The sequence below is a fragment of the Martes martes genome, assembly GCF_963455335.1.
Source record: "Martes martes genome assembly, chromosome: 3".
Lineage (NCBI taxonomy): Eukaryota > Metazoa > Chordata > Mammalia > Carnivora > Mustelidae > Martes > Martes martes.
Genome location: NC_137890.1, coordinates 86,350,694 through 86,374,487, shown reverse-complemented (window position 1 = coordinate 86,374,487; position 23,794 = coordinate 86,350,694). Strand labels below are relative to the sequence as shown.

The window sequence follows — 23,794 nt, the reverse complement described above, 5'->3', positions numbered from 1 at the left end:
AAAAAAAAAAAAAGAGTTCATAATAATGAAGCAAACTCCTACTCCTGCCTACTACCTCTCCAGATTCATTTCTGCCCTCTCTCCTATATCAACCCTATGCACTGCATTAGCAGTTCCCAAACTTCCTATGTGCATTAGAATCATTTGGGGAGCTAATGGTGAAAAAGCACCAGATATTAATCCAGTAAGTCTGAAGAAGAGGTCACAGAATCTGCATTTTGACATCTAATCCAAGTGATTCTAACCACATTAAAATTCTACCGCAAACACATGCAACTACTTACTTCATTACCTCCATGCCTTTACAAATGTTGTTCCTTTTACCTCGAGTATCTTTCCCCCACCTTGTCCTTTTCAAACATCAAAACTGGGCAAAAACAGCCTCCTCCTAAAGGCTCTTCCATTTTCCTCTCTAGACAGAATGGATTGTGTGCAACTTAACTGTAAGAGTTAACAACATAGACTCTAGAATCAGAAAGATCTTGGGTCCAAACCCAAGCTCAGCCACTTCCTATTCTGTCATCTAGGAAAATTTTCTTAACTTCTCTTAAGCCTCAGTGTTCTCAATCTCATGGAGTTAGGGATAGTACTAATACCTTAGAGGGATGTTTTGAGGATGAAATGAATGAAAAGTAGTTAGCACAGTGCCTGTGATCACTCAGTAGATGCTATTAGCCATTCAAAACAAAACACCTTATTATTAATTACAAAACATTAACCCTCCAAGACTCAGCTTACACACATCATCTGAAAAGGCTGGGCTGATTAACCATTCCTTTCTTCATACCCCATAACATCTTGCACCTCTACCTCACTGAAAGATGATGTGAAATACACTGACGTTGAAATCAGAGACCACTTTTTAAAAAAATGTATCTTTTACCTTTAGTATATAGGAGACACTTAAGTTCACCAAAATGAAATAGAACGCCATAAGACAATGCTTAACAGAAAAGAACACAAAATAATGTTTTTCTCCTCAACCTGGCAGACTCAGTGACAAAGCCTGAAACCTAACACAAAGAAAAGAAAATGTAGATGGAACCAAAGAACTGGTAAGAAATAGGGTAAACAAGGACAGCAGTACCAAAAAGAATATTCTAGCTGCTCTGATGTACTCTCCTTAAAAATACTTTCCTTGTATTAGGACAACCTCTGTGGAAAGATCCAAACAAGAGTAGCCTGCCACCTTTATGAAATTCAAAATGAGGCTGGGTTAATGGGACTGTCCCCAACTTCAAGAGCAGATGGATGTGCCCATTATGCTTTGCCTACAGTTAGAAAACAATGAGAAACCAGGCTCCATTTACAAACAACCTCTACATCAATAGTCCCTCATATTGGGCGCCTGGGTGGCTCAGTGGGTTAAGCCTCTGCTCAGGTCATGATCTCAGGGTCCTGGGATCGAGCCCCACATCGGGCTCTCTGCTCAGAAGGGAGGCTGCTTCCCTTCCTCTCTCTCTCTGCCTGCCTCTCTGCCTACTTGTGATCTCTGTCAAATAAATAAAATCTTTAAAAAAAAAAAAAATAGTCCCTCATACTATTTTCTTGTGTGAGGCCCTCTTCTACCTTCTACTCAGATGAAATCTACAGGCTTCTGGATTTTAAAATACACATTCCCATCAATATATTTTCCATGGAACAAACACCAGCTGACCATTAACCACAAAGCCAATATCATGCTGTCCAAGAAAATATTCAAGTAAAGCAACAAAAATTACAACTGGCAACTACTAATAACCAGATCACATTTGTACTCAAACTGCTTTATCAAAAATGTGTGGCTTTGGCGATAACTACTGAAAAGATTTTTTTATTAAATTTTCCCCTTGGGGTGCCTGGGTGGCTCAGTGGGTTAAAGCCTCTGCCTTCGGCTCAGGTCATGATCCCAGGGTCCTGGGATCGAGCCCCACATCAGGCTCTCTGCTCAGCAGGGAGCCTGCTTCCTCCTCTCTCTCTCTCTCCGCCTGCTTCTCTGCCTAGTTGTGATCTCTGTCTCTCAAATAAATAAATAAAATATTTATTTTTTCAACACAGTGGTGGCAGTCCTAGCTGCAGCAATTAGGCAAGAAAAAAATAAATAAATAAAAGGTATCCAAATCAGGGAGGAAGAAGTGAAACTGTCATTATTTGCAGATGTCATGTCATACACAGAAGACCACCAAAAACTGTTAGAACTAATCAATGAGTTCAATAGTTTCAGGACACAAAATCAATAGACAAAAATCTACTGCATTTTTATACACTAACAACAAACCTTTAAAAAAAGAAAATAATCTCATTAATATCAAAAAGAGTAAAATACCTAAGAATAAACTTAACCAAGGAGGTGAAAGAGAACTAGTCCAAGATGGCATAAGAGTAGGAGACCTTAGTTTCATCTGGTCCAGGGAATTCAGTTAGATAGCTGTCAAATCATTCTGAACACCTGTGAACTCAACTGGAGAGCTAAGAAAATAGCTGCAACTCTACAAAGAGAAAAGCAACCACTTTCTGCAAGGTAGGAGGTGTGGAAAAGTGAATCCTAAGCGATATATGGGAAGATAAATTATGGGGATGGGGGGCCTCTGTAAGTGGCTACTCAAAAGTGATATGGCAGTGGTGTGCAAAATCAGAACTTTCATAAGTCTGCTCTGGTAAGGGACTTCCCTGCCTGAAAGCTGCTCAGGTGGCAAAGATTACAGTTAGTCTATCCTTTTATTGTATTTAACTTTATTTTTGTACATATGTAAGCTTTTCTTTACAATTTCGGGATCTAGTTTTCTTTCTTTCTTCCAAAGATTTTTATTTATTTATTTGACAGGGAGAGACACAGCGATAAAGGGAACACAAGCGGGAGAGTGGGGCAGAGAGAGAAGCAGGCTCCCCGCAGAGCAGGACCCTGGGATCATGACCCAAGCCGAAAGCAGACACTTAACAACTGAGCCACCCAGGCACCCCTGGGATCTAGCTTTTCAACAAACAAACCAAAATATCCAGGATCCAGTGTATTGCTCTATTCTGTTCACATGCCTGATTATATTCTCTCTTTTATTGATTTATTTTTTATTTATTTATTCATTCATTCATCCATGTCCAGTTTCGGGTCTCTTCTGATTTGTTTAGGGTATATTTCTCTGGGGTGGTTGTTACTATTTTAGGACTTTGTTCTCTTGCTCATCTAATCTTCTCTGGACAGAATGACAAGACAGAAAAACTCACCTCAACAAAGAGAACAAGGGGCGCCTGGGTGGCTCTGTGGGTAAAAGCCTCTGCCTTCGGCTCAGGTCATGATCTCAAGGTCCTGGGATTGAGCCTCACATCAGGCTCTCTGATCAGCAGGAAGCCTGCTTCCTCCTCTCTCTGCCTGCCTCTCTGCCTACTTGTGATCTCTGCTGTCAAATAAATAAAAATCTTAAAAAAAAAAAAAAAAAGAGAACAATAGGCAGTACTGAATGCCAGGGACCTAATCAGTCTAGATATAAGAAAGATGTTGGAACTAGAGTTCAGAATGATTACAAAGATATTAGCCGGGCTTGAAAAAGGCACAAAAGACACTAGGGAATCCCTTTCTGGAGAAATAAAAGAACAAGAATCTAACCAAATCGAAATAAAGGCTATTAATGAGATTTAATAAAAATGGAGGCTCTTGCTGCTAAGATAAATGAGGCAGATGAGACAATTAGTGATAAAGACGACCAAATGATGGAAAATAAAGCAGCTGAGAAAAAAGAGAGATAAACTACTAGATCACGAAAAGGGCAGAATTCAAGAGATAAGCCATGCCATAAAGCTAAACAATATTAGAATAATTGGGATCCTAGAAGAGGAAAGAAACAGAGGGGCAGAAGATGTATTGGAACAAATTATAGCAGAGAACTTCCCTAATCTGGAGAAGGAAATAGGCATTCAAGTCCAGGAGACACAGAGAAACCCCCCCCAAAATAAAAAAAAATTGGTCAGTACCTTGACATATAATAATAAACTGACATAATAAATTGACATAATAAAAAGTGAAACTTGCAAACCTCAGAGACAAAGAGAAAATCCTGAAAGCAGCTCAGGACAAGAGGTCCATAACCAACAAGGGTAGAAATATTACACTGGCAGCAGACCTAGGCCAGAGACCTGGCAGGCTAAAAAGGACTGGCATGATTCAGGGTACTAAATGAGAAAAATTTTCAGGGTACTAAATGAGAAAAATATGCAGCCAAGAATATTTTATCCAGCAAGGATTTCATTCAAAACAGGAGAGATAAAAAGCTTCCAGGACAAACAGAAACTAAAGGAATTTGTGATCACTAAGCCAGCCATGCAAGTAATATTAAAAGGGATCCTTTGGGGAGCCTGGGTGGCTCAGTGGGTTAAGCCTCTGCCCTCAGCTCAGGTCATGGTCTCAGGGTCCTGGGATCGAAGCCTGCATCAGGTTCTCTGCTCAGCAGGGAGCCTGCTTCCCCTCTCTCTCTGCCTGCCTCTCTGCCTACTTGTGATCTCTCTCTATCAAATAAATTTTAAAAATCGTTAAAAAATAAAAAGGGATCGTTTAAGGGAAGAAAGCATCCAAAAGTAACATAGGCCAGAAAGAAACAGAAACAACATACAGAAACAGTGACTTTACAGGTAGTAATACAATGGCCCTAAATTCATATCTTTCAATAGTTACTCTGAATGTAAATGGACTAAATTTCCCAATCAAAAGACACAGGATATCAGATTCGATAAAAAAGTAAGACCCATTTATATGCTATCTGCAAGAGACTCATTTTAGACCCAGATTTAAAGTAAGGGAGTGGAAAACAATTTATCATGCTAATGGTCATCAAAAGAAAGCTGGAGTGGCAATCCTTATATCAGACAAATTAGATTTTAAACCAAAGACTGGAATAAGAGATAAGGCTATAGAAAACAAACATTAAAATGGCAGACTGCAATTTTGTCTTATCAAAAACATTAGATTGTGAATGGATTAAACAAGTCAATTAAGAGACAGAAACCAGAGGGGCTACTGGGTAGCTCAGTCGGTTAAACATCCAACTCCTGATTTCAGCTCAGGTCATGATCTCAGGGTTGTAAGACTGAGCCCTGCTTTGGGCTCTGCACTGTGCCTGAAGCCTGCTCAAGATTCTCTCTTTCCTCCCTCTGCCTTTACCCACTCAAAAAGAGACAGAAATCAGGTTAAAAAAATATATATCCAACGATACATTGACTACAGGAGACACACTGTGGCTTCAAAGGCAGATTATATATTCTTCTCCACTGCACATGAAACATTCTTCAGGACAGACCATACACTAAGCCGTAAAACAAACCTCAATAAATTTAAAACAACGGATATTATACAAAGCATATTCCCAGACCATAATGCAATTAATTAGAATAGGAAAAATGGTAACAATCTGAATATGAAATTAATAAGAGAATGCCACCTGCTAAGCATCAAAGAGAAAAACATAGGAATAAATTTAAAATACAAATGCAGCATTTGTACACTGAAAATTACAATGCATGGTTGAAAGAAACTGAAGACCTAAATAAATGAATAAATACCCTATATTCATGGATCAGTAGCTTTGCATTCTTAAGATGATGACACTACCCAAACTCATCTATAGATTCACTGCAATCCCTACTAGGACTCCAGCTAATTTCCTTGCAGGAATGGACAAGGTGATTCTAAAATACATATGTAGTTGCAAGGGACCCAGAAGAGGTAAAACAATGTTGGAAAAGAACAAAGCAGCACTCACACTCCTTAATATCAAAACTTATTCAAGGTACTATGGCACTGGTGTAAATACAGACATAAACAGGAATCAATTAGAACAGAGGATACAGAAATAAACCATTACATCTATGTCCAACTGATTTCTGACAAGGGGCCAAGACCATTCAATGAGGAAAGAAAAATCTCTTCAACAAATGGTGCTGACACAACTAGATATCCACAAAGAAAAGAATGGAACTGGACCCTTACCAGTTTTATTATCTCACAGTATATACAAAAATTAACCCAAAATGGGGGCGCCTGGGTGGCTTAGTGGGTTAAAGCCTCTGCTTTCAGCTCAGGTCATGATCTCGGGGTCCTGGGATCGAGCTCCGCGTCGGGCTCTCTGCTTAGCGGGGAACCTGCTTCCCCCTCTCTCTCTGCCTGCCTCTCTGCCTACCTGTGACCTCTGTCAGGTAAATAAATAAAATCTTAAGAAAAAAAAATTAACTCAAAATGAGCCAAAAATTCTAAATATAATAGCTAAAATGATGAAACCCTTAAAATAAAACACAGGGGTAAATCTTGATGACCTTGGATTTGGTGAAGAATTCTTAGACATGCCACTAAAAGTACAAACAACAAAAGAAAAAAAAATAGGTAAACTGAACTTCATTAAAATTAGAAACTTTTTTGTGTCAAAAAGTCATTAAAGTCAAAAGATAACTCATGTAATAGGAGAAAATATTTGCAAATCAGTCATCTAATAAGGGACTTGTATCCATAATATTTAAAGCACTCTTAAAAGTCTATAATTAAGAAAGACAAATTGTCCAATTAAAAAATGAACAAGGGATCTGAATGGACATTTCTCCCAAGAAGTTACACAAATGGCCAATACCTACATAAGTGTAACAAACATCATTACTCATCAGGGAAATGCAAATCAAAACCATAACGAGATATTACTGCATACCCACTAAGATGTCTATGATCAAAGAGTCAGGTAATAACAAGAGTTGGTAAGGATATAGAGAAATCAGAACCTTCATATACTACTAGTGGGAATGTAAAATGATACGGCCACTGTGGAAAACAGCCTGAGAGTTCCTCAAACATTTAAGAATAATGTTACCGGGACGCCTGGGTGGCTTAGTGGGTTAAGCCTCTGCCTTCGTCTCAGATCATGATCTCAGGATCCTGGGATCGAGTCCCGCATCGGGGTCTCTGCACAGTAGGGAGCCTGCTCCCCCTGCCCGCCTCTCTGCCTACCTGTGATCTCTGTCTGTCAAAAAAATAAAGAAAAATCTTAAAAAAAAAAAAAAGAATAATGTTACCATATGAGCCAGTAACTCCACTCCTAAGCACATACCCAAGAGAAGTAACACACAAAAACTTCTATGTAAATGTTTATAGAAGCATTTCTTATAAGTCAAAAGGTGAAAACTTAAATGTTCATCAACTGACAAATGGATAAACAAATGTAGTTTATCCATACAATGGAATATTACCACAAAAAGAAATAAGTACCGATATATGCTATAACATACATGGGTATGGTGTATACATATATCCAACATACACGGTTTACAATGAATAAACCTTGAAAACATTAATTGAAAGAACCAGTCACAAGTGACCACATATTATGTAATTCCATTCATATGGAATGTGCAGAAGGATGGGAAGGGAGGAGGGGTGTGAGTGATAAGCAGGTAATAGCTAAAAGGTCTCTTTTTGAAGTGACGAAAATATTCTAAAATTCACTATGGTGACTACTGTGAATATACTAAAGACAACTGAATTACACATTTTAAATGGGCGAATTGTAGGGCATGCAAGTTTATCTCAATAAAGAGGTTTTTTAAAAAAAGACAACTGATAATTTTCAAGATCAGATGATGGAGAAAAATCCATAATGAACAAAATATCAAGATTTTAAAAATACGGTATTATTTTTCCTTTTGTCTCAGGCTCCAATATGGACCAGTAAAGCACTGTTACTTATCTTGACATTCATTATCTTATATTTTTAAGTTAATTTTAATTTTAAAAATATTACCCTGAGTTTTTTCAAAACTTTCCTTAGAGCTCTAAACAGATAAACATAGAGTGAATACCGTAAGTGAAATTAATTTTTTTCAAAAACCAGCCTAAAATCTAAAATGCAAATGGGAAAAACCTTTTTGTACTATTGGAGAACCATGTTTTGAGTTCCATCTTGTGGCAGGCAAAATAATGCCTCTCCAAAAGATGTCTACATCCTAATCCCCGAACTTGTGCTTGTTAACTTTACATGCAAAAGGGGCTGTGCAGATGTAATTAAGGAACCTGAGATAAGGAGATTTTCCTGGATTATCTGAGTAGGCCCAATATAACTACAAAGGTCCTTAGAAAAGGGAGGCAGGAGGGTTGTAGATGTGACCGCAGAGGTCAGAGAGATTTGAAGATGCTACCGTGCAAACACTGATGATGAAGGAACCGCCAACGAATGCAACTGATTTACAGAGCTGGAGAAGGCAAAGAAATGGATTCTCCCTTAGAGAAGAAACATGGCCCTGGTAATACCTTGATTTTAGCCCATTAACCCCTTGAGACCCATTTTAACCTCCTGGTCTCCAGAATTATAAATCTCTTTTAAGCCACCAGATCCGTGTCAAATTGTTATGGCAGCAACAGGAAACTAATACATATTTTTTTTAGGTTTTGGGCCTGTCATCTCCACTGTTCAGTTTAATACAATGGTACTCTTTTAACATCCCACTGTCTTCTAGAAAATATTTTTCATATGAAAATGATCCAAAGAAGCCACTTCCAAAGAAGCCACTTTAAAGAGCCAAAGAAGCATAAATGCAGAACTCAACAATTAATAAGGGTAAAATTGGCACTCTCAAACTATAACCTAGTAGTTTAAATAACTGGGATAATCCTCCTGAAAGAGATTATCTATGGAAAAAACAAAAATACGTTCACGGCAGACTTCATTTTTAAGATCTAAACACTCTAAAGGTCAAAAGTCAGGAAAGTGTTGAACAATTAATGGTGCATCCATTTTAAGAAATATCATGTTAAGCCTTAAAAATTATACTTAGTGAGAATCCTTAATGACACAGGGAAATTCTTAGGTACAATCTTAAGTGAAGATAAAAAATATTATATAAATACAAAATATATACAGTAAAATCTCAAGTAACTTAAAATGTACACACATTATATATATGAGAAAATAAAAATGCAGGACAAATAATATAAAAAGTTAACAGTCATTTCTGTGATAACAGTATGCTGATTTTAATTTTCTTCTTTAAGTTTTTAATAGTTTCCAAATTTTCAGCATGCACATTTATTTATTTAGAATCTACCTAATTACAAAAAAGTAGTTGAAGATGCCTAAAGGTAAGCCTACATTACATTTACAATTGAATGATGAAGCCCTGAGTCAATCATCTTATGCTACTTTCCAATTGGAAATTTTAATAAAGCCCTACACACTAATAAACTGTAATAAAGTTTACACTATGAGATAATTGCTATCTATAGGTTATTATTAGGATTTAGTCTAAATACTTAAGAGCATACCAAAAACTGAGTGGTATCAAAATAACTAAAAGATAAGCCTTTCTCCCAGTTCATTTAGCCTCCAATCTCACGTGCCTTCTACTTACTCCCCTCTTGCCACGCTCCTTGGTGTTCCTTGAACAAACTAAGCACAAGCACACCTTAGGGTCTTTGTCTGGGATAGTGAGTGTGTGTGTGTGTGTGTGTGTGTGTTCCTCTACAGATCCACATGGCTATTCCTTTACCTTCCTTCACATCTTGATCAAAAGTCACTTTCTTAATAAAGTCTATGTGTACCTCCCTATTTAACAGAGCCTGCCCTCTACTCTGTCACCCTCCATCCTTCCTAACTTCTTTCTGCATAGCAATTATCTCCTAACAAACTACACAATTTTTAAAAATTACTGTTTAATGTCTTTCTCCCCCTTATGAAAAATAAATCCAAGAAGAGAAGCATTTTGATGATGGTGAGACCTCATTTAGTCCTGGATACTTCAAAAGAACCTGACACATAGCAGATGCTCAATAAATATTTGCTGGATGTCTAAGTACACTCATGACATATCTAAGGACAAAATCAGTAACACAACCTCTAATAACTGTATCTACTACTTAAAATCAGACAATCTTCTGTTCCTGTGTAATCAAACAAAATATATGGCACATGAATTTCTTAAAAGAAAATCTCATCATCTTTATCATTCCTACGGGTTTCAGTTTGTTTATCAAAAACGTATACCTGAATTATTTAAAAATGTCCCAATTTTATTTTGTTAACACTGTGTAGTACAGACTGTGTAACCAGGGAAGCAAATTAAATAGTTTTTAAAATGTTTATTAGGCCAAATATGTTGAAATGCTGTATACAAGATCCAACACTACTCTGTATTATTAATTAAAAACAGCTTTTAAAATTCTATTTGCTGTCATTACATACATTACATACACTGGACAGTTCATATTGGGAAAGTCAAATCCTGGTAAGAATTCTGACAGGTGATAAATGCCATAACTTTCTATCCTAATTGATATTTCTTCAGCTTGCAAATGCTCATTGCCTCTTTCAGACATTATTTTGGGAATGGGGAGGTCTACTCAAATACCAAAAGGCCTGGCCCATTTTGTGAATCAACATGAACATATGAGAACTGTCTACTATCTGAAGAGGGCCCCAATCTGAAATTCTTTCCCTGTGATTTCCTAAGAAACCAAGCTATCCCTGTTTATTTTTTAAAGCAGTTCTCTATTAATTTAAAATCCTTTACTCCCAGGGTTTGAAGCCTATACCATGTGACAGGATCTCTACAACTCCTAAATAAAAACATGTCTCACAGAATGCAAGGGAAAAGCCTCCCCAAAGATGTTGTTTAGCCAATACCTCTGAATGACGTTCTACACTTCCAGTGTCTGATCCAGAGTGTTGCTCATTTACATCATCCTCAACGTCTGACCCTGAATCCCGTTCATCCTGTACTGGGGTAGCGCCACCATCATCTGCTTAAAAATAAAACAAAAACCCACTTAAGGTGTAAGATGGATGACATCTACAACTGAAATGAACACAATGAATCAAGAATAATGTAAGAACAAAGGTTACCACTGATGAAGCACGACTAATGATGCTAATGTCATGAATAAGACAACACTATAACACATATATAAATACCAACAATCAGAACATGTATTATGACATATGTGGCAGCAAAAAATACGTCATAAAAGAAATGTGAAGCTTAAGAAACATCACTAAGGACCAAATCAACAACCTCTAAATGATAGTGTGCTCTTTAACTACTTCAACCTTATGTTAAAACCTGAATCTATTCTCTCCACAGCATTTACTTACCACCTTCTAATGTACTACATGACTTACCAAGTTATTTGTTTAATATGGGTCTTTCCTCACTTGAATGAAAGGGCCAAAAGAGCAAGGATTTTGGTTCACTGCTGATTCCCTGGAGCCCAGAACAGTGCCTGGTACAGCACAGTAAATATTTGTTTATGAATGCAGAGCACAAGAACTCCAGTACAGAAATAGTATAAACTCCTTAAAGTAAAGCTTACACTGCACTGTTACAAAATGGTAAAATTGAATTGCTACCTACCTTTAACCGATACTTTAAAAATATAAAGTAAAATTGTACTGTGAGAGGAATTTAGGGCTGTTGGAGGATACGGGAAGACTTGGTTAGAAGTTTAATAAAAATAAACAAAATTTTAAAAATGAAGCAGTCAACTAAAGGAAAACCAAAAAGTTTGTTTAAGAATGAAATCACTATCATACTAAGGAGCTACTCTACTCAGCTGAGAAGTAAAGAATATTTATACAGTCAAATTACAAGTAATTCTGAAATGTAACAAATAATTATGCTGCAACAGTAAGAGTATGGGGGGAAAAGGGCACATAAGAGGCTAAAACCCTGTCCTAACACAAAGGGAATCATTATGGAATGCCTAAAAATATGCAACAAGAAAGAGCATAAATTAAGAATATGAAAGTAAATATCAAAAAACCGCAAAAAGAATGAAAAGTCAGGGAACTGTTATTTTTTCAAGTCTTCCAGCACTTAACCCATAGACATGTGTTACATATAATTATTTATTTGAAAAATAATTTTATAATTTAGAAAGAACTGAAAACTCTGTTGAAAATATCAAGCAAACATTCTAGGCGAAACAGCAGGGCATGCCTGGAAACGCGTTCTGTAGTCATCACTATTCGCTATCATATAGCGAATCGAAGTGAACTCAAAACAGAAAAAAGATTAACATTCAGACATTTAGGCACCCCTGACAGGTAACACTTCACGGGACTAGAACACAAAGTGAAAGGAAACGGTAAAGTTCTTCCCCACTAGGACATGACTTATTCATCCTTGTATCTCCGGTGCCTAGTACAGTGTTAGAAGGGGGCGCTCAGTGTTTACTGAATAAACAGGATCAAACTTCAGTGAGGAGAAAGAGGAAAGGTCTCAAGGTGAAGAAAAAGTACAAAATCACCAGTAAGTGCCAGAAGTACACGCCTTACTCTAAAATATTTATACAACTCAAACGAGGGTCCTACGTTTTCTTTACTAGGAAACCATTGTTGCAGGCGAGATTAAACCATCCCCAACTCCGTGTGAAAAGCCTAGGAAAGATCCCGGACCCCCTACTGAACCGCTCCCTTGAATTCTCGCAAAAGACTCGCAACTACAGGAAAAAAGAAAAAAAATATATCCATAAAAGGAGAGACCTTCCCTAGGACTTTGCACATAGAAGCGCTTAATATATGAAGTGGTTTCCCAGTTTCAGCAAAAAACTTGCCAATTCAGAAGACGACTCTCCCTCTAGAATCCCCTCTCCAAGGTTCTAACTTCCGGGCCGCAGCGGGTCGGCGGGCTCTTCGCGCGCCGCTTCCTAGCCCAAGGTGGACCAAGTCGGAGTGGGAACGTTTCCGGGGCCTCCTTCCCCTACCCCGCGAGGGTGAGAGGCCAAGCCCCACTGAATAACTGCTCCGCCCCCCAAGCCCTGTCCCCCAAGTCCCTGCCCCACCTGACTGGTCGCCGCTGTAATATTCCGAATCCATGGCAGGCGGGCTCTCGGCGGGGAGTGTCCGCGCCCCGCGCCGCCCCCGTCACCTCCTTCCTGGCGATGTGACCCCCGATGGCGCGGCCCGATGCTCAGGGGCTCCCGCTCGACTAGAGGGTTTCGGGGATGCGCAGCATAAAACGGCAGCAGCGGCGGGCACAAACACTTCGACCTAAAAGCCCCGGCACAAGAAGCTGTACCGGGTAGGCGGGCAGGCGTGTAGATCCGCGCTCTACTTCCCAGAAGCACCTCTGGGGCCAAAATGGCGCCTGCCCACGACCCTCAAAGGAATGCAGCGCGCAGGCGCTGTCTCCTATCATCTGGCCAATCAGACGATGCAACGGTAATGACGCACAGCGTGGCTGGTAAAGAGACTACTGGGTAAATTGAACGGGAGCTCCAGCTTCAGTTAAATACTATCCTTTGTAGGAGCCAGTTATGTTCCCCACGGAGATGATAACGTTAATTTATTGGTTCTCTGCCCGTGCTCCTTGTTTGAGAATCTTCTTGAGTTATGCTTCTGGAAAATGAAGACGCGCTACAACTACATTTTCATTATAGGGCAAATTAAGTATGCTTCCCGTCATGCAGTGAGGCGCTTGATTCGCGCCCTTAGTACGGGACGGAAGTGGTGCACTGCTCTCTGGGACTTGTAGTTCGAAGTTTCAGCAACTGTGGCGCGTTTCTAACTGGCGTGATTTGATTGAAAGAGCTTCCTTTCAAGGCATTTTTCTTCCTTTTTTATCGTCTAAAAATAACAACTTGAAGCGCCGGGGTGAATAGTGGGTTACGTGTTATACTGTTTCGGCTCAGGTCTTGAAAGGTGAGTTCAAGCCCCACCTTGGGGCTGTGAGTTCACGCCCCAGCATGGAGCATGCTTAAAAATAATGATGACTTAACTCCCATCTTAAGAAGCCATTTGGTCAGTAATACGAAGTACAAGTTTCTGCTTCCAAAGGGGCCCCCTGATGAAAAACATTATTAAACTTTACTTGAGCCCCATGCCCTTGGTGAAGAGCAATGGTTAAGAAACCTCCTGACCTATCAGGTATCTTTGAAGGGCTTTCTGTAAAGAACCACCCACCCGCCTAAATAAAACTCAATCTCCATCTTTCATGGCCCTTTTGTTAGCCCGTAACAAGACCAGGCAAAGAAAACCTTTCCCTTGTGTCTGAGCCTGCTTCTAAGGGCCACTCAGACCCTGCAACTTCCTGTTCTTTGTTTCATGAATTATTGGCTGAGATTAAAAGTCAGCCCTCCACACTGAGGAGCTAGACACAGATAAACATTTTCTGTTCACCTGACTGAAACTTCTGATTGCAAATCTCCCACTTTTCTCCCTATGAAAGTCTAAGGCAAAAAACAATCTGGGTAGGCACTCTGATCTTCATATCTGGAGTGCTCTCACTATTACAATCTAAATAAAATCCATTTCCTTACTTGTTTGCTTTTGTCTCAGAGTGGAAAATGTTCTTGCCTTTTGATTAGAGGAGCCAGTAGAGGTAAACAAAGATTCCCCAGCATGTATAGACCTGCATACATTGGGCCTTTTGTTAGCAAAACATAGACTGGATTTCTAGGTATGTCTAGCCTGTTGTAAGGCCTAATTTAGTGCCCTGGAAAGTCCACCTTCTACCTTGGGCTTGAGAGACGTGGATTCTCTGATGCCATCCCTGCTGTAAATTCTCAAAGTGCCCTTAGTCAAGACACATCCCTGCTTTGATATTCCTTGAACCCTTTCTTAGCCAGTCAGAATATGCTGGCAGAACCCAGTTCTGGGTTCCAGAAATGGACATGGGAAGGGAAGGAAGAGAGGGGTGGTTTCTCTCTAGAAATTCTCATTTTCTTGTAAGACAGTTCACTCCTTTCCCTGGTAATAGAAACAGTTTTGAAATCTAAGCCTGCCCCTACTATGGGAATATTACAAGAATCCTAAGAACAAGGAATTGACAGTTCCTGAAACCAAAGGTATAAAAATAAAATATTAACTTCCTTTCACTTGAGAAAGGAGACCCTAGGATCTAAGCTTTCTTCCAAAGAGAGTGGGTGAGAGTAACCTATGTAAGTTAGGCAAGATGAATAGAGGATAAGTCCATGAAGAGGTTCAGTGGATGGGAACCCAGTGGAAATCCTGCCATAAAGAGGTTGTAATTTCACAGGAGATACAGGACAAACAGCCATGAAAGTGATTGAGCTAAACAATGCAATTGCAAGAAGAAAATTATTGAATTTTAACATAAAGATTCTAATTGTTCCAGTGGTTTAAAGAATGGAGCGAGAGAAAGCAATTGAACATGCAGCAATGTGCTGAGATCCTGAAGGCTGTAAAGAAGCATCAGATCTAGTTTTTGTACTCAGGAAGCCCACAATGTATTTAGAAAAACAGGATACACTTTTTGAATTAAACAGAGTCTTAGTTAAAGCAGTATGCTTGTCAATGCAAATACAGGTCCCAGAGGGTTCCCCAGACAGAGCCTTTTCACCAACTGGCTGTCCCTTAGACCCCCAATAGAGAAATGCTAGAGCAGCACAGGTGTGCCTTTCTGCGTCTCAGCTGCCTTACTTTTTAAAAAAGATTTTATTTTTTATTTGAAAGAGACGTTCGTGGCGGCAGGGAGGTCAGAGGGAGAAGCAGATGCTCCACTGATGAGGGAGCCCAATACAGGACTCAATCCTGGGACTCCAGGATCATGGCCTGGGTCAAAGGCAGTTGCTTTACCAACTGAGCCACCCAGGCACCCCATTAGCTACCTTGCATTTTAAGGACTGGCATCTCTCCAATCTCCATGCCCCACTCCAGCCCCAGCACAGTTGGTCCATGCCGGCGGTAGTGGAGAGGCACTCTCCAAAGGGAGGCTTTTTTTACCTGCAAAAGATACTAAGGACAGAGAAGAGATGAAGGGAGGGAGGGCTTGCAGCAGTTCACTTTTCCCCTTAAGTGATAACCCAGTGACAGTTCCCTAAGTGAATACAAGATTTATTCAGCCAGCCTTTTGAGAGACTGTACCTTGCCAAAAATGTGTCAGGAATGAGAGGTCACAGCATATCAGGAAAAACCTGGCACTGGCAGAGCTGCAACCTGAGGCTCAGAGATCTGGGTTCTGGGCCAATCTCCGGGCTTATTGAGCTTGCTGAGCTGGGACGAGCTACCGGCCTCTTATATGAGTCTCAGTTTCCCTGTATGCCAAATCAGAGTGTTGAATCAGAAGGCTGAGAGTGCCGAATCAGATTTGAAGGCTCCTTAGTTTCATTATTCTATATCAAAGAAGCCCAGGCTCCCAAGTCTGACCCTCCTTCTTACGCTTGAGCCACTAGGGGGCCCTGCTAGTGAGAAAAACAAATGGAACAAGTATGTCCTAAGGCTGTGCCCCCCTGGCTCTTCTCACACATCCCAGCCTCACAAGTCACTGAGACACATGAAAGATTTGTCCTGAATGGTTGTTTGTAACACTGAAAACTGAAACTCACTTGAAAGCCATTAATAGTGGATAATCAATCACTGAACCACAGTATCATGGCATAGAACACTAATATAACTGAAGTGAATCTTTAGCTCTCACATGGATATGCAGATTAAGTGGAAAAAAGTACTTACAGAGTACTATAAATGGTATAACTTTATTTATGTGAACAACTAAAACAGCATACAAAACCCAACCTAACAATTCCCTAGTAAATATGGTGAGAAAAGGACTTTCTAACAAAGGTTGAAAAGCCAAAAGCCATAAAAAACTGAAACATTTGACATTAAAATAAAAACTTAAAAAAACAATGAAATGAAACCTTAAATGTGTGCATGGCAAAACCAATACATTATTAGCCCAACCAAAATATAAATGATTAGGAGAAGAAATTTTTTTTTCAACTCATATTAGAGACCAAGGACTAATTAGAGAGAAGACTATAGAAGAAATCAATAAGAAGATTAATAACTCAGGCACCTGGGTGGCTCAGTCGGTTAAACAGCTGCCTTCAACTCAGGTCATGATTTCAGAGTCCTGGGACTGAACCCTACGTAGGGTTCGCTGCTCCTTGGGAAGCCTGCTTCTCCTTCTCCCTCTGTCTCTCCCCCAACTCCTGTTCTTGGCTTGCACCTTCACTCTTTCACTCTCTGTCAAATAAATAAATAAAATCTAAAAAAAAAGGAAACTAATAACAGAAAAATCAGTAACTAATATGACAATTCACAGAAGAGAAAATACTAATGGCCCTAAGACACATGAAAAGGTATTCATCCTAAAAGAAAATAAAAAATTAAAATCATATTGAGATATTATTTTCACTGCTCAGATTGCAAAGATCCTTTAACATCCTACAGGTAAGGCCATAGAGAAAGAGGCCCTCTCATAAGGTGCTATGGGGGTATACTGGTATAGTTCTCTACAGAATGCAATTTGGAAATATTTATAAAAATTACAAATGCATATGCTCTTTGGCCCAGCACATGGGCCAATTTCACTTCAGCAAATGTATCCTACAAATATACTTGGCCGTGTACAAATTACATATCTACAAAATTATTCATTGCTGCACTGCTTGCAAAATATTGGAAATAACCAAAATATCCAAACAGGAATGATCACAAAATTATGGTACATTTGTACAATGGGATGTTATGTAGCTACAACAAAAAAATGAGAAAACTCTCTTATGTACTGATACAAAAAGATATCTAAGTTGGAGTCAGTAAAAAAATGCAAAATGCAGAACAGTGTTAGAGTATCCCATGTTTTATGACAAGGGGAAGATAACATACATTTGTTGTTGCTTGTAACTATATTTTTAAAATTTGGAAAGTAGAGTAAAAAATGTATTTGTTGTCTGTTGGGGGAGGGAGGGAGAGGATGAGACTAAGCCGTTAAGTTTTTCTATAACACATAGTCCTTGCTCTTGATCCACATGATAACATCTATCTGATTCTATTTAATATTATCATGTCATATCAAATGATACAGCCCACTAATAGGTAACCCACAGTTTAAAAACTGGAAGTGCCAGTCTTCACTTGCCCATGGTGCGGAAGCCACCTAGGTCAATTTGCTATGATCGGGCTTCATCTCCACCCAATGATCCAAACAAAGATGTTTTTGTGGACTCACTCTGGTCTCACCTTGTATAGAAACCATAGATGTGTGGCCTGCCCTGAGCAAAGCCCCACTTCAATATGTAATTATGTGTGTGTGGTTGAATAATTATTCATATTATGAAAGAATTCTTAGTTTGGTTTGGTTTGGGTTTGGGGTCTGGGTTTTTTTGTGGTGAGCACCACAGTGAAAATGTATAAGCAGAGACTGCCTGTGTGTCAGAAAAGAATTCAGTTTTGGAACCATGGTTGCACCGAGTGACTTTCATAGATTTTTTTAACTATTTTTAATAAGTATGGCAAAATACATATAATATAAAACTTGCCTTTCTAAAAAAAATGCAAAATTTGCCATTCTAGTCATTTTTAAGTGCATGATTCGGTGGTAATAATTACATTCAGAATGTTATTCAACCATCACCCCTATCTAATTCCAAATTCTTCATCACCTGAAACAGAAAGTCTGTATCCGTTAAGCAATAATACCCCATTTCACTTCTCCCACAGGCCCTGGTATCTTCTAACCTTTCTTCTCAGTGAATCTGGTTATTCTAGATATTCCATATACATGGAATCATGTATTTTTCTTTTTGTAACTGATTTATTTCACCTAGCATATTTTCAGGGTTTTTCAGCATTGTAGCATGTGTTAGGACTTTATTTCTTTTTACAGATAAATAATATTCTGCTGTATGTCTATACCACATTTTACAAAATCCATTCTTCTGTTGGCAGACACTTGAAAAGTTTCCACCATTTGGCTACTGCGAATAATACTGCTATGGATAGCAAAGTTGCAGGAGATAAAATCAACACACAAATATTAATTTTATTTATGTAAACTAGTAATGAACAATCTGAAAAGAAAATTAAGACAACAATCCCATTTACAATAGCATCAAAATAAATAAATAATACTACAGTAAATTAAGTACTTAAGAATAAATTTAACCAAAGAAGTGTAAGACTTGTGCACTGAAAACTATAAAATGTTGCTAAAAGCAATTAAAGAAGATACAAATAAATGAAAAGATATCTCATGTTCATGGATCAGAAGACTTAATATTGTTAAGATGGGTAATAAAACGCAAGATGATCTTCAGACTCAACGCAATTCTATCAGAATCACAATGGCATTTTTATTTTGCAGTAATACCCATCCAAAAATTCATATGGCATTTCAAGGAATTCCTGAAGAATCAAAGTAATCTTGAACAGGAACAAAGATGGAGGACTCACACTTCTCAATTTCAAAATTTACTACAAAACTACATTAGTCAAAACAATGCAGCATTGGCATAAGGGTAGACATAGAGACCAATAGAACAGACTCGAGAGTCCAGAAATAAAAGTTCACATCTATGGTCAACAGATTTTTTGACAAGTGTGCCAAGACCATTCAATGGGAAAAGAACAGTCTCTTTAATAAATGGTGCTAGGAAAACTGGATATCCACATACAAAAAAAAAAAGAAGAAGAAGAAGAAGAAGCTGGTTCCTTACCTTACATTACCAAAAACTAATTTAAAAAGGATTAGAGGCCTAAATGTCGGATATAAAGCCATAAAACTTTCAAAAGAAAACATAGAAACAACTCAACATGATCTTGTATTTAGCAATGGTTTCTTGAATATGACACCAAAAATAAAGGTAACAAAAGAAAAAGTAGATAAAGTGGACTTCCTCCAAACTAAAACCTTTTGTGATCAAAGGATCACTATCAAGAGTAAAAAGAGGGGGGGCGCCTGGGTGGCTCAGTGGGTTGAGCCGCTGCCTTCGGCTCAGGTCATGATCTCAGGGTCCTGGGATCGAGCCCCGCATCGGGCTCTCTGCTCAGCGGGGAGCCTGCTTCCCCCTCTCTCTCTGCCTGCCTCTCTGCCTACTTGTGACCTCTCTATGTCAAATAAATAAAATCTTAAAAAAAAAAAGAATTAAAACCACTTTATAAAAAAAAAAAAAAAAGAGTAAAAAGAGGGGCTTCTGGGTGGCTCAGTTGTTTAAGCGTCCACTTCTTGATTTCGACTCAGGTCATGATGTTATGGTCCCGAGATGGAGACCCCATGTCAAGCCCAGCATGGCTCTGCGCTTAGTGGAGAGTCTGCTTCTCTCCTCCCTCTGCTCAACAACCTGCTCACTCTCTCTCTCCCTAAAATAAATGTTTTCAAAAAATGTGAAAAGGCAACCCACAGAATGGAAGAACATTTTTTGCAAATCACATATCTGATAAGGGCTTCTTGAATACATGAGGGACTTTTACAACTCAGTAGTAACAAGAGGGCAAACAACCCAATTTTAAACATGGGCAAAGACTTGAATAGACATTTTATCAAAGAAGATCTACAAGTGGCTACTAAGCATACAAAAAGATGTTCAGCATCATCAGTAATTTTTAAAAAGTGCAAATCAAAACCACAATGGGATACCACTTCACACCAACTAGAATGCCCATAATCAAAATAATGGAAACTAACAAGTGTTGAGGACCCGGTGAAATCGAAATCATACAGTTGCTGGTGGGAATGTAAAATTGTGCACACACTGTGAAAAAGTTTGGCAGTTCCTCAAAAAGTTAAACAGAGGATTACCATATGACCCAACAATTCCACTCTTTGATATACATCCCAAAGAGCTGAAAATAGGGGCTCAAATGGAGTCTTTGTTTTTTAAAACACCTTTAATTTTGGGACAATTTTAGAATTACAGAAAATTTGCAAAGATAATGTAGTTTCATATATCCCTCACCCAGTGTCCCTGATATTAACATCTTATATTGCCAGGTGTCACCACATTTGTCAAAATCAAAAAAACAACACTGGCACATACTATTAACAAAACTGTGGACTTTATTTAGATTTCAACCGTCTTTCTACAAATGCCCCTTCTCTGTCCCAGGACCCCATCTTGGATGCCACACTGCATTTAACTGTCATGTCTGGACTGGAAGTCCGTGATCAATGTGGTCGCAGGGTGGTTTCTCCTAAGGAGTGGTTTCTCCCTGGCTTGTAGATGGCCACCTTCTCTCTCCCTCTTCACATGGTCTTTCCTTTGTGCAGATCTGTGACCTCACTGTTGTACCCGAGTTTTTGCATCCGAGAGACCACCAAGGAGCCAACACCGATGCAATCACATGAGGGTTTACTCGACAAGCTTAAGCTTGGGCCCAAGAATACCCGACACAGTGGAGTAGGGACTTGGACCCTGAGCTTAGTTAAGGCAGGGGTATTTATGGGTTCCTGTTACTAAAGCAGGGTGGGGGTCTCTGGAACTAAAGCAGGGTGGGGCTTCCTGTTACTAAAGCAGGGTGGGGGTCTCTGGAACCAAAGCAGGGTGGGGGTCCTTAGAACTAAAGTAAAGTAGGGGAAAGTTCAGCCATTGGGCACAGGGGTCTGAGATGGCTGCCAGAGCTAAGATGGCTGTACTTATGCTAAGGCTAAACCTGAGGTGGGATGGCCTTAATTTTTCTCGGCCTCCACACTCACCTTTTCTTTCTTTTATTTTCTTTAAAGATTTTATTTGTTTGACAGAGAGAGAGGGAGAGACAGCGAGAGAAGGAACACAAGTAGAGAGGGTGGGAGAGGGAGAAGCAGGCTTCCCACTGGCAGCCGGATGCAGGGCTTGATACCATGACCCTGGGATCATGAGCTGAGCAGAAGGCAAAACCTCAAAGGACTGAGCCACCTAGGCGCCCTGACCTGACCTTTTCTGATAAGGACATTGGTCAGATTGGATTAGGACCCACCCAAATTACCTCTTAATTACCTCTTTAAAGATCATATCTCCAACTACAGTGCACAGTGAGGTACTGGGAGGATGGAACTTCAACATACGAAATTTGACGCACCTTTCAGCCCATGATACTTGGGGTTAGTTAGGGTTGTATCTTCTAGGTATCTTTAATGTTAAGTTACTATTTCTCTCTTTTTCCTTTTTCAAGTCACTAAGTCCAGCCAGCAGGGGAGATGTGTGGAATTCTTTTATTGAAAACAAACAAGCAAACAGAAGATATCCTGGCAAGTTCCTTCCATCTGTCCTGTGTCTGTGGCATGGGGGTTGTGTGAGTCCCCCATACCCTAAAACCCAGAATGATTTGCTGCAGAGTAGGGCCTCAGTAAACACCCACTAAGCAAGTAACTGAGTGACTGTGTCGGGGAGATAGCTGCATAACAGACCACCTTGAGATCTTGGCCTTCCCTTTGACTCCAGACTCTGTTTGAAGATAGTTGATATTCTTGGGTCTAGGTTTAAGAGGAAATAAAAAGCTGGAAAAATAATTTTTAAAGATTTTATTTATTTATTTATTTGAGATGGAGAGAGCATGAGTGGGGAGAGGGTTGGAGGGAGAGGGAGAAGCAGACTCCCCACTGAGCATGGAGTCCTATGCCGGGCTCAAGCCCAGGACCACAAGGTCATGACCTGAGCCAAAGTCAGACATTTATCCAACAGAACCACCCAGGGTCTCCTGGAAAGAGGATTATATCAAGAGCAGATTCAGGAGCAATTTTGTTACTAGGGCTTGTAATCTCTAGTTTTAGGGACTAGGAAAAAAAAATTGGACTATTCAACACTTTTTCTAGGGTTCTGGGTAGTGAACACATATCAGCAACAAGAGCAAATCTTGCCCTGCCCTACCTGCACAATTTGTTTCCAGCTGGCCTGCAGCTCTCTCAGTCAGCAGGTGTAGTGACAGTTCCTCTGCATCTAGCCAACTTCAGATACTAGAACAGATGGGATTGGCACCACTGGTCCCTGCCCAAATGAGGCAGAAGTTTCAATTGGACATATAAGGTAACATCCCTGGAACATTTATGGTTAAGATGGTATAACTACTGGAAAAAAAAAAAGATGGTGTAACTACTGGAAGCTCATTCATTACTCAGGTTTATGGGTTGTTGTTGTTTTTTAAAGATTTTATTTATTTATTTGAGAGAGAGCATGAGAGAGAGAGAGAGAGAGAGAGCACACGAGGGAGGAGGGGAAGAGGGAGAGGAAGAAGCAGGCTTCCCGCTGGGCAAGAAACCTGAAGCAGGGCTCGATTCCAGGACCTCGGGATCATGACCTGAGCTGAAAGCAGATGCTTAACTGACTGAGCCACCCAGGTTCCCCCAGTTTATGGGTTTGAGTCCTGGCTCCATCCCTTTCTAGCTGTGTGACCTTGGACAAATTACTTAACCTCTCTGTGTTTCAATGTCCCCATCTATGAGTTGGGGGAAACAGTATTTATCTCATAGAGTTGTTATGAAAATTAAATGTGTTTATATATAAATAATGGTTCCAGGGAAATAATATATATGATAGTTACTATTTTTATTAGGAACTGTGAAGATGCAAAGAAATCTAACATATGATTCTTGTCTTGAGAAGCTTATGGTCCATCAGAAAGTCCTACTTCAAAAAAAAAAAAAAACATGCTAAGAGGTAAATTGTGTGATTTGAGTAACAGGTGCCATTGGTATTAAAAGCTGGAGTGAACTAAAGCTCTTGGGGTCAAGTTCCTGGAAGAAGAGTATTTGAGCTGGTATTTAAAACACAATAGCAGATTTGGGTAGGAAAGGGATCATGGTTTTTTTTTTAAAGATTTTATTTATTTATTTGATAGACAAAGATCACAAGTAGACAGAGAGGCTGGGGGGGTGGGGAGCAGGATCCTTGCTGAGCAAGGATCCCAATGCAAGGCTTGATCCCAGGACTCTGAGATCATGACCTGAGCCAAAGCCAGAGGCTTTAACCACTGAGCCACCCAGGTGTCCTGAGGGATCATGTTTTAATAGAGGTTGGTTAACTATTACAACAACAGGGGCAGCTGGGTGGCTCAGATGGCTAAGTGTCTGTCTTTGGCTTGGGTCATGATCTCCCGGTCCTGAGATCAAGGCCCACATCGGGCTCCCAGCTCAGCGGGAAGTC

The 23,794-nt window shown here is 39.6% G+C and overlaps 1 protein-coding gene across 6 annotated transcripts in view; it reads right to left on the bottom strand.

Annotated features, from left to right (window-relative positions):
• The window catches only part of IWS1 (interacts with SUPT6H, CTD assembly factor 1), a 40,725-nt gene extending 27,615 nt beyond the window's left edge, over positions 1-13,110 (bottom strand). For 3 of the 6 annotated variants that reach the window (XR_013966497.1, XM_080797924.1, XM_080797923.1), the window contains exons 1-2: positions 12,776-13,095; positions 10,620-10,735 (exon numbers count right to left, since the gene is read on the bottom strand). Coding sequence is in view for 4 of the 6 variants with exons in the window: in XM_080797924.1 (XP_080654050.1) it covers positions 10,620-10,735; positions 12,776-12,809 (150 nt within the window). In the remaining 2 variants the exon portion in view is untranslated. Of the gene's footprint in view, positions 1-10,619; positions 10,736-12,775 lie in introns of all 6 variants that reach the window. The other 3 variants (XR_013966496.1, XM_080797925.1, XM_080797926.1) reach the window with 2 other exon arrangements.
• Between the last annotated feature and the right edge of the window lie 10,684 nt (positions 13,111-23,794).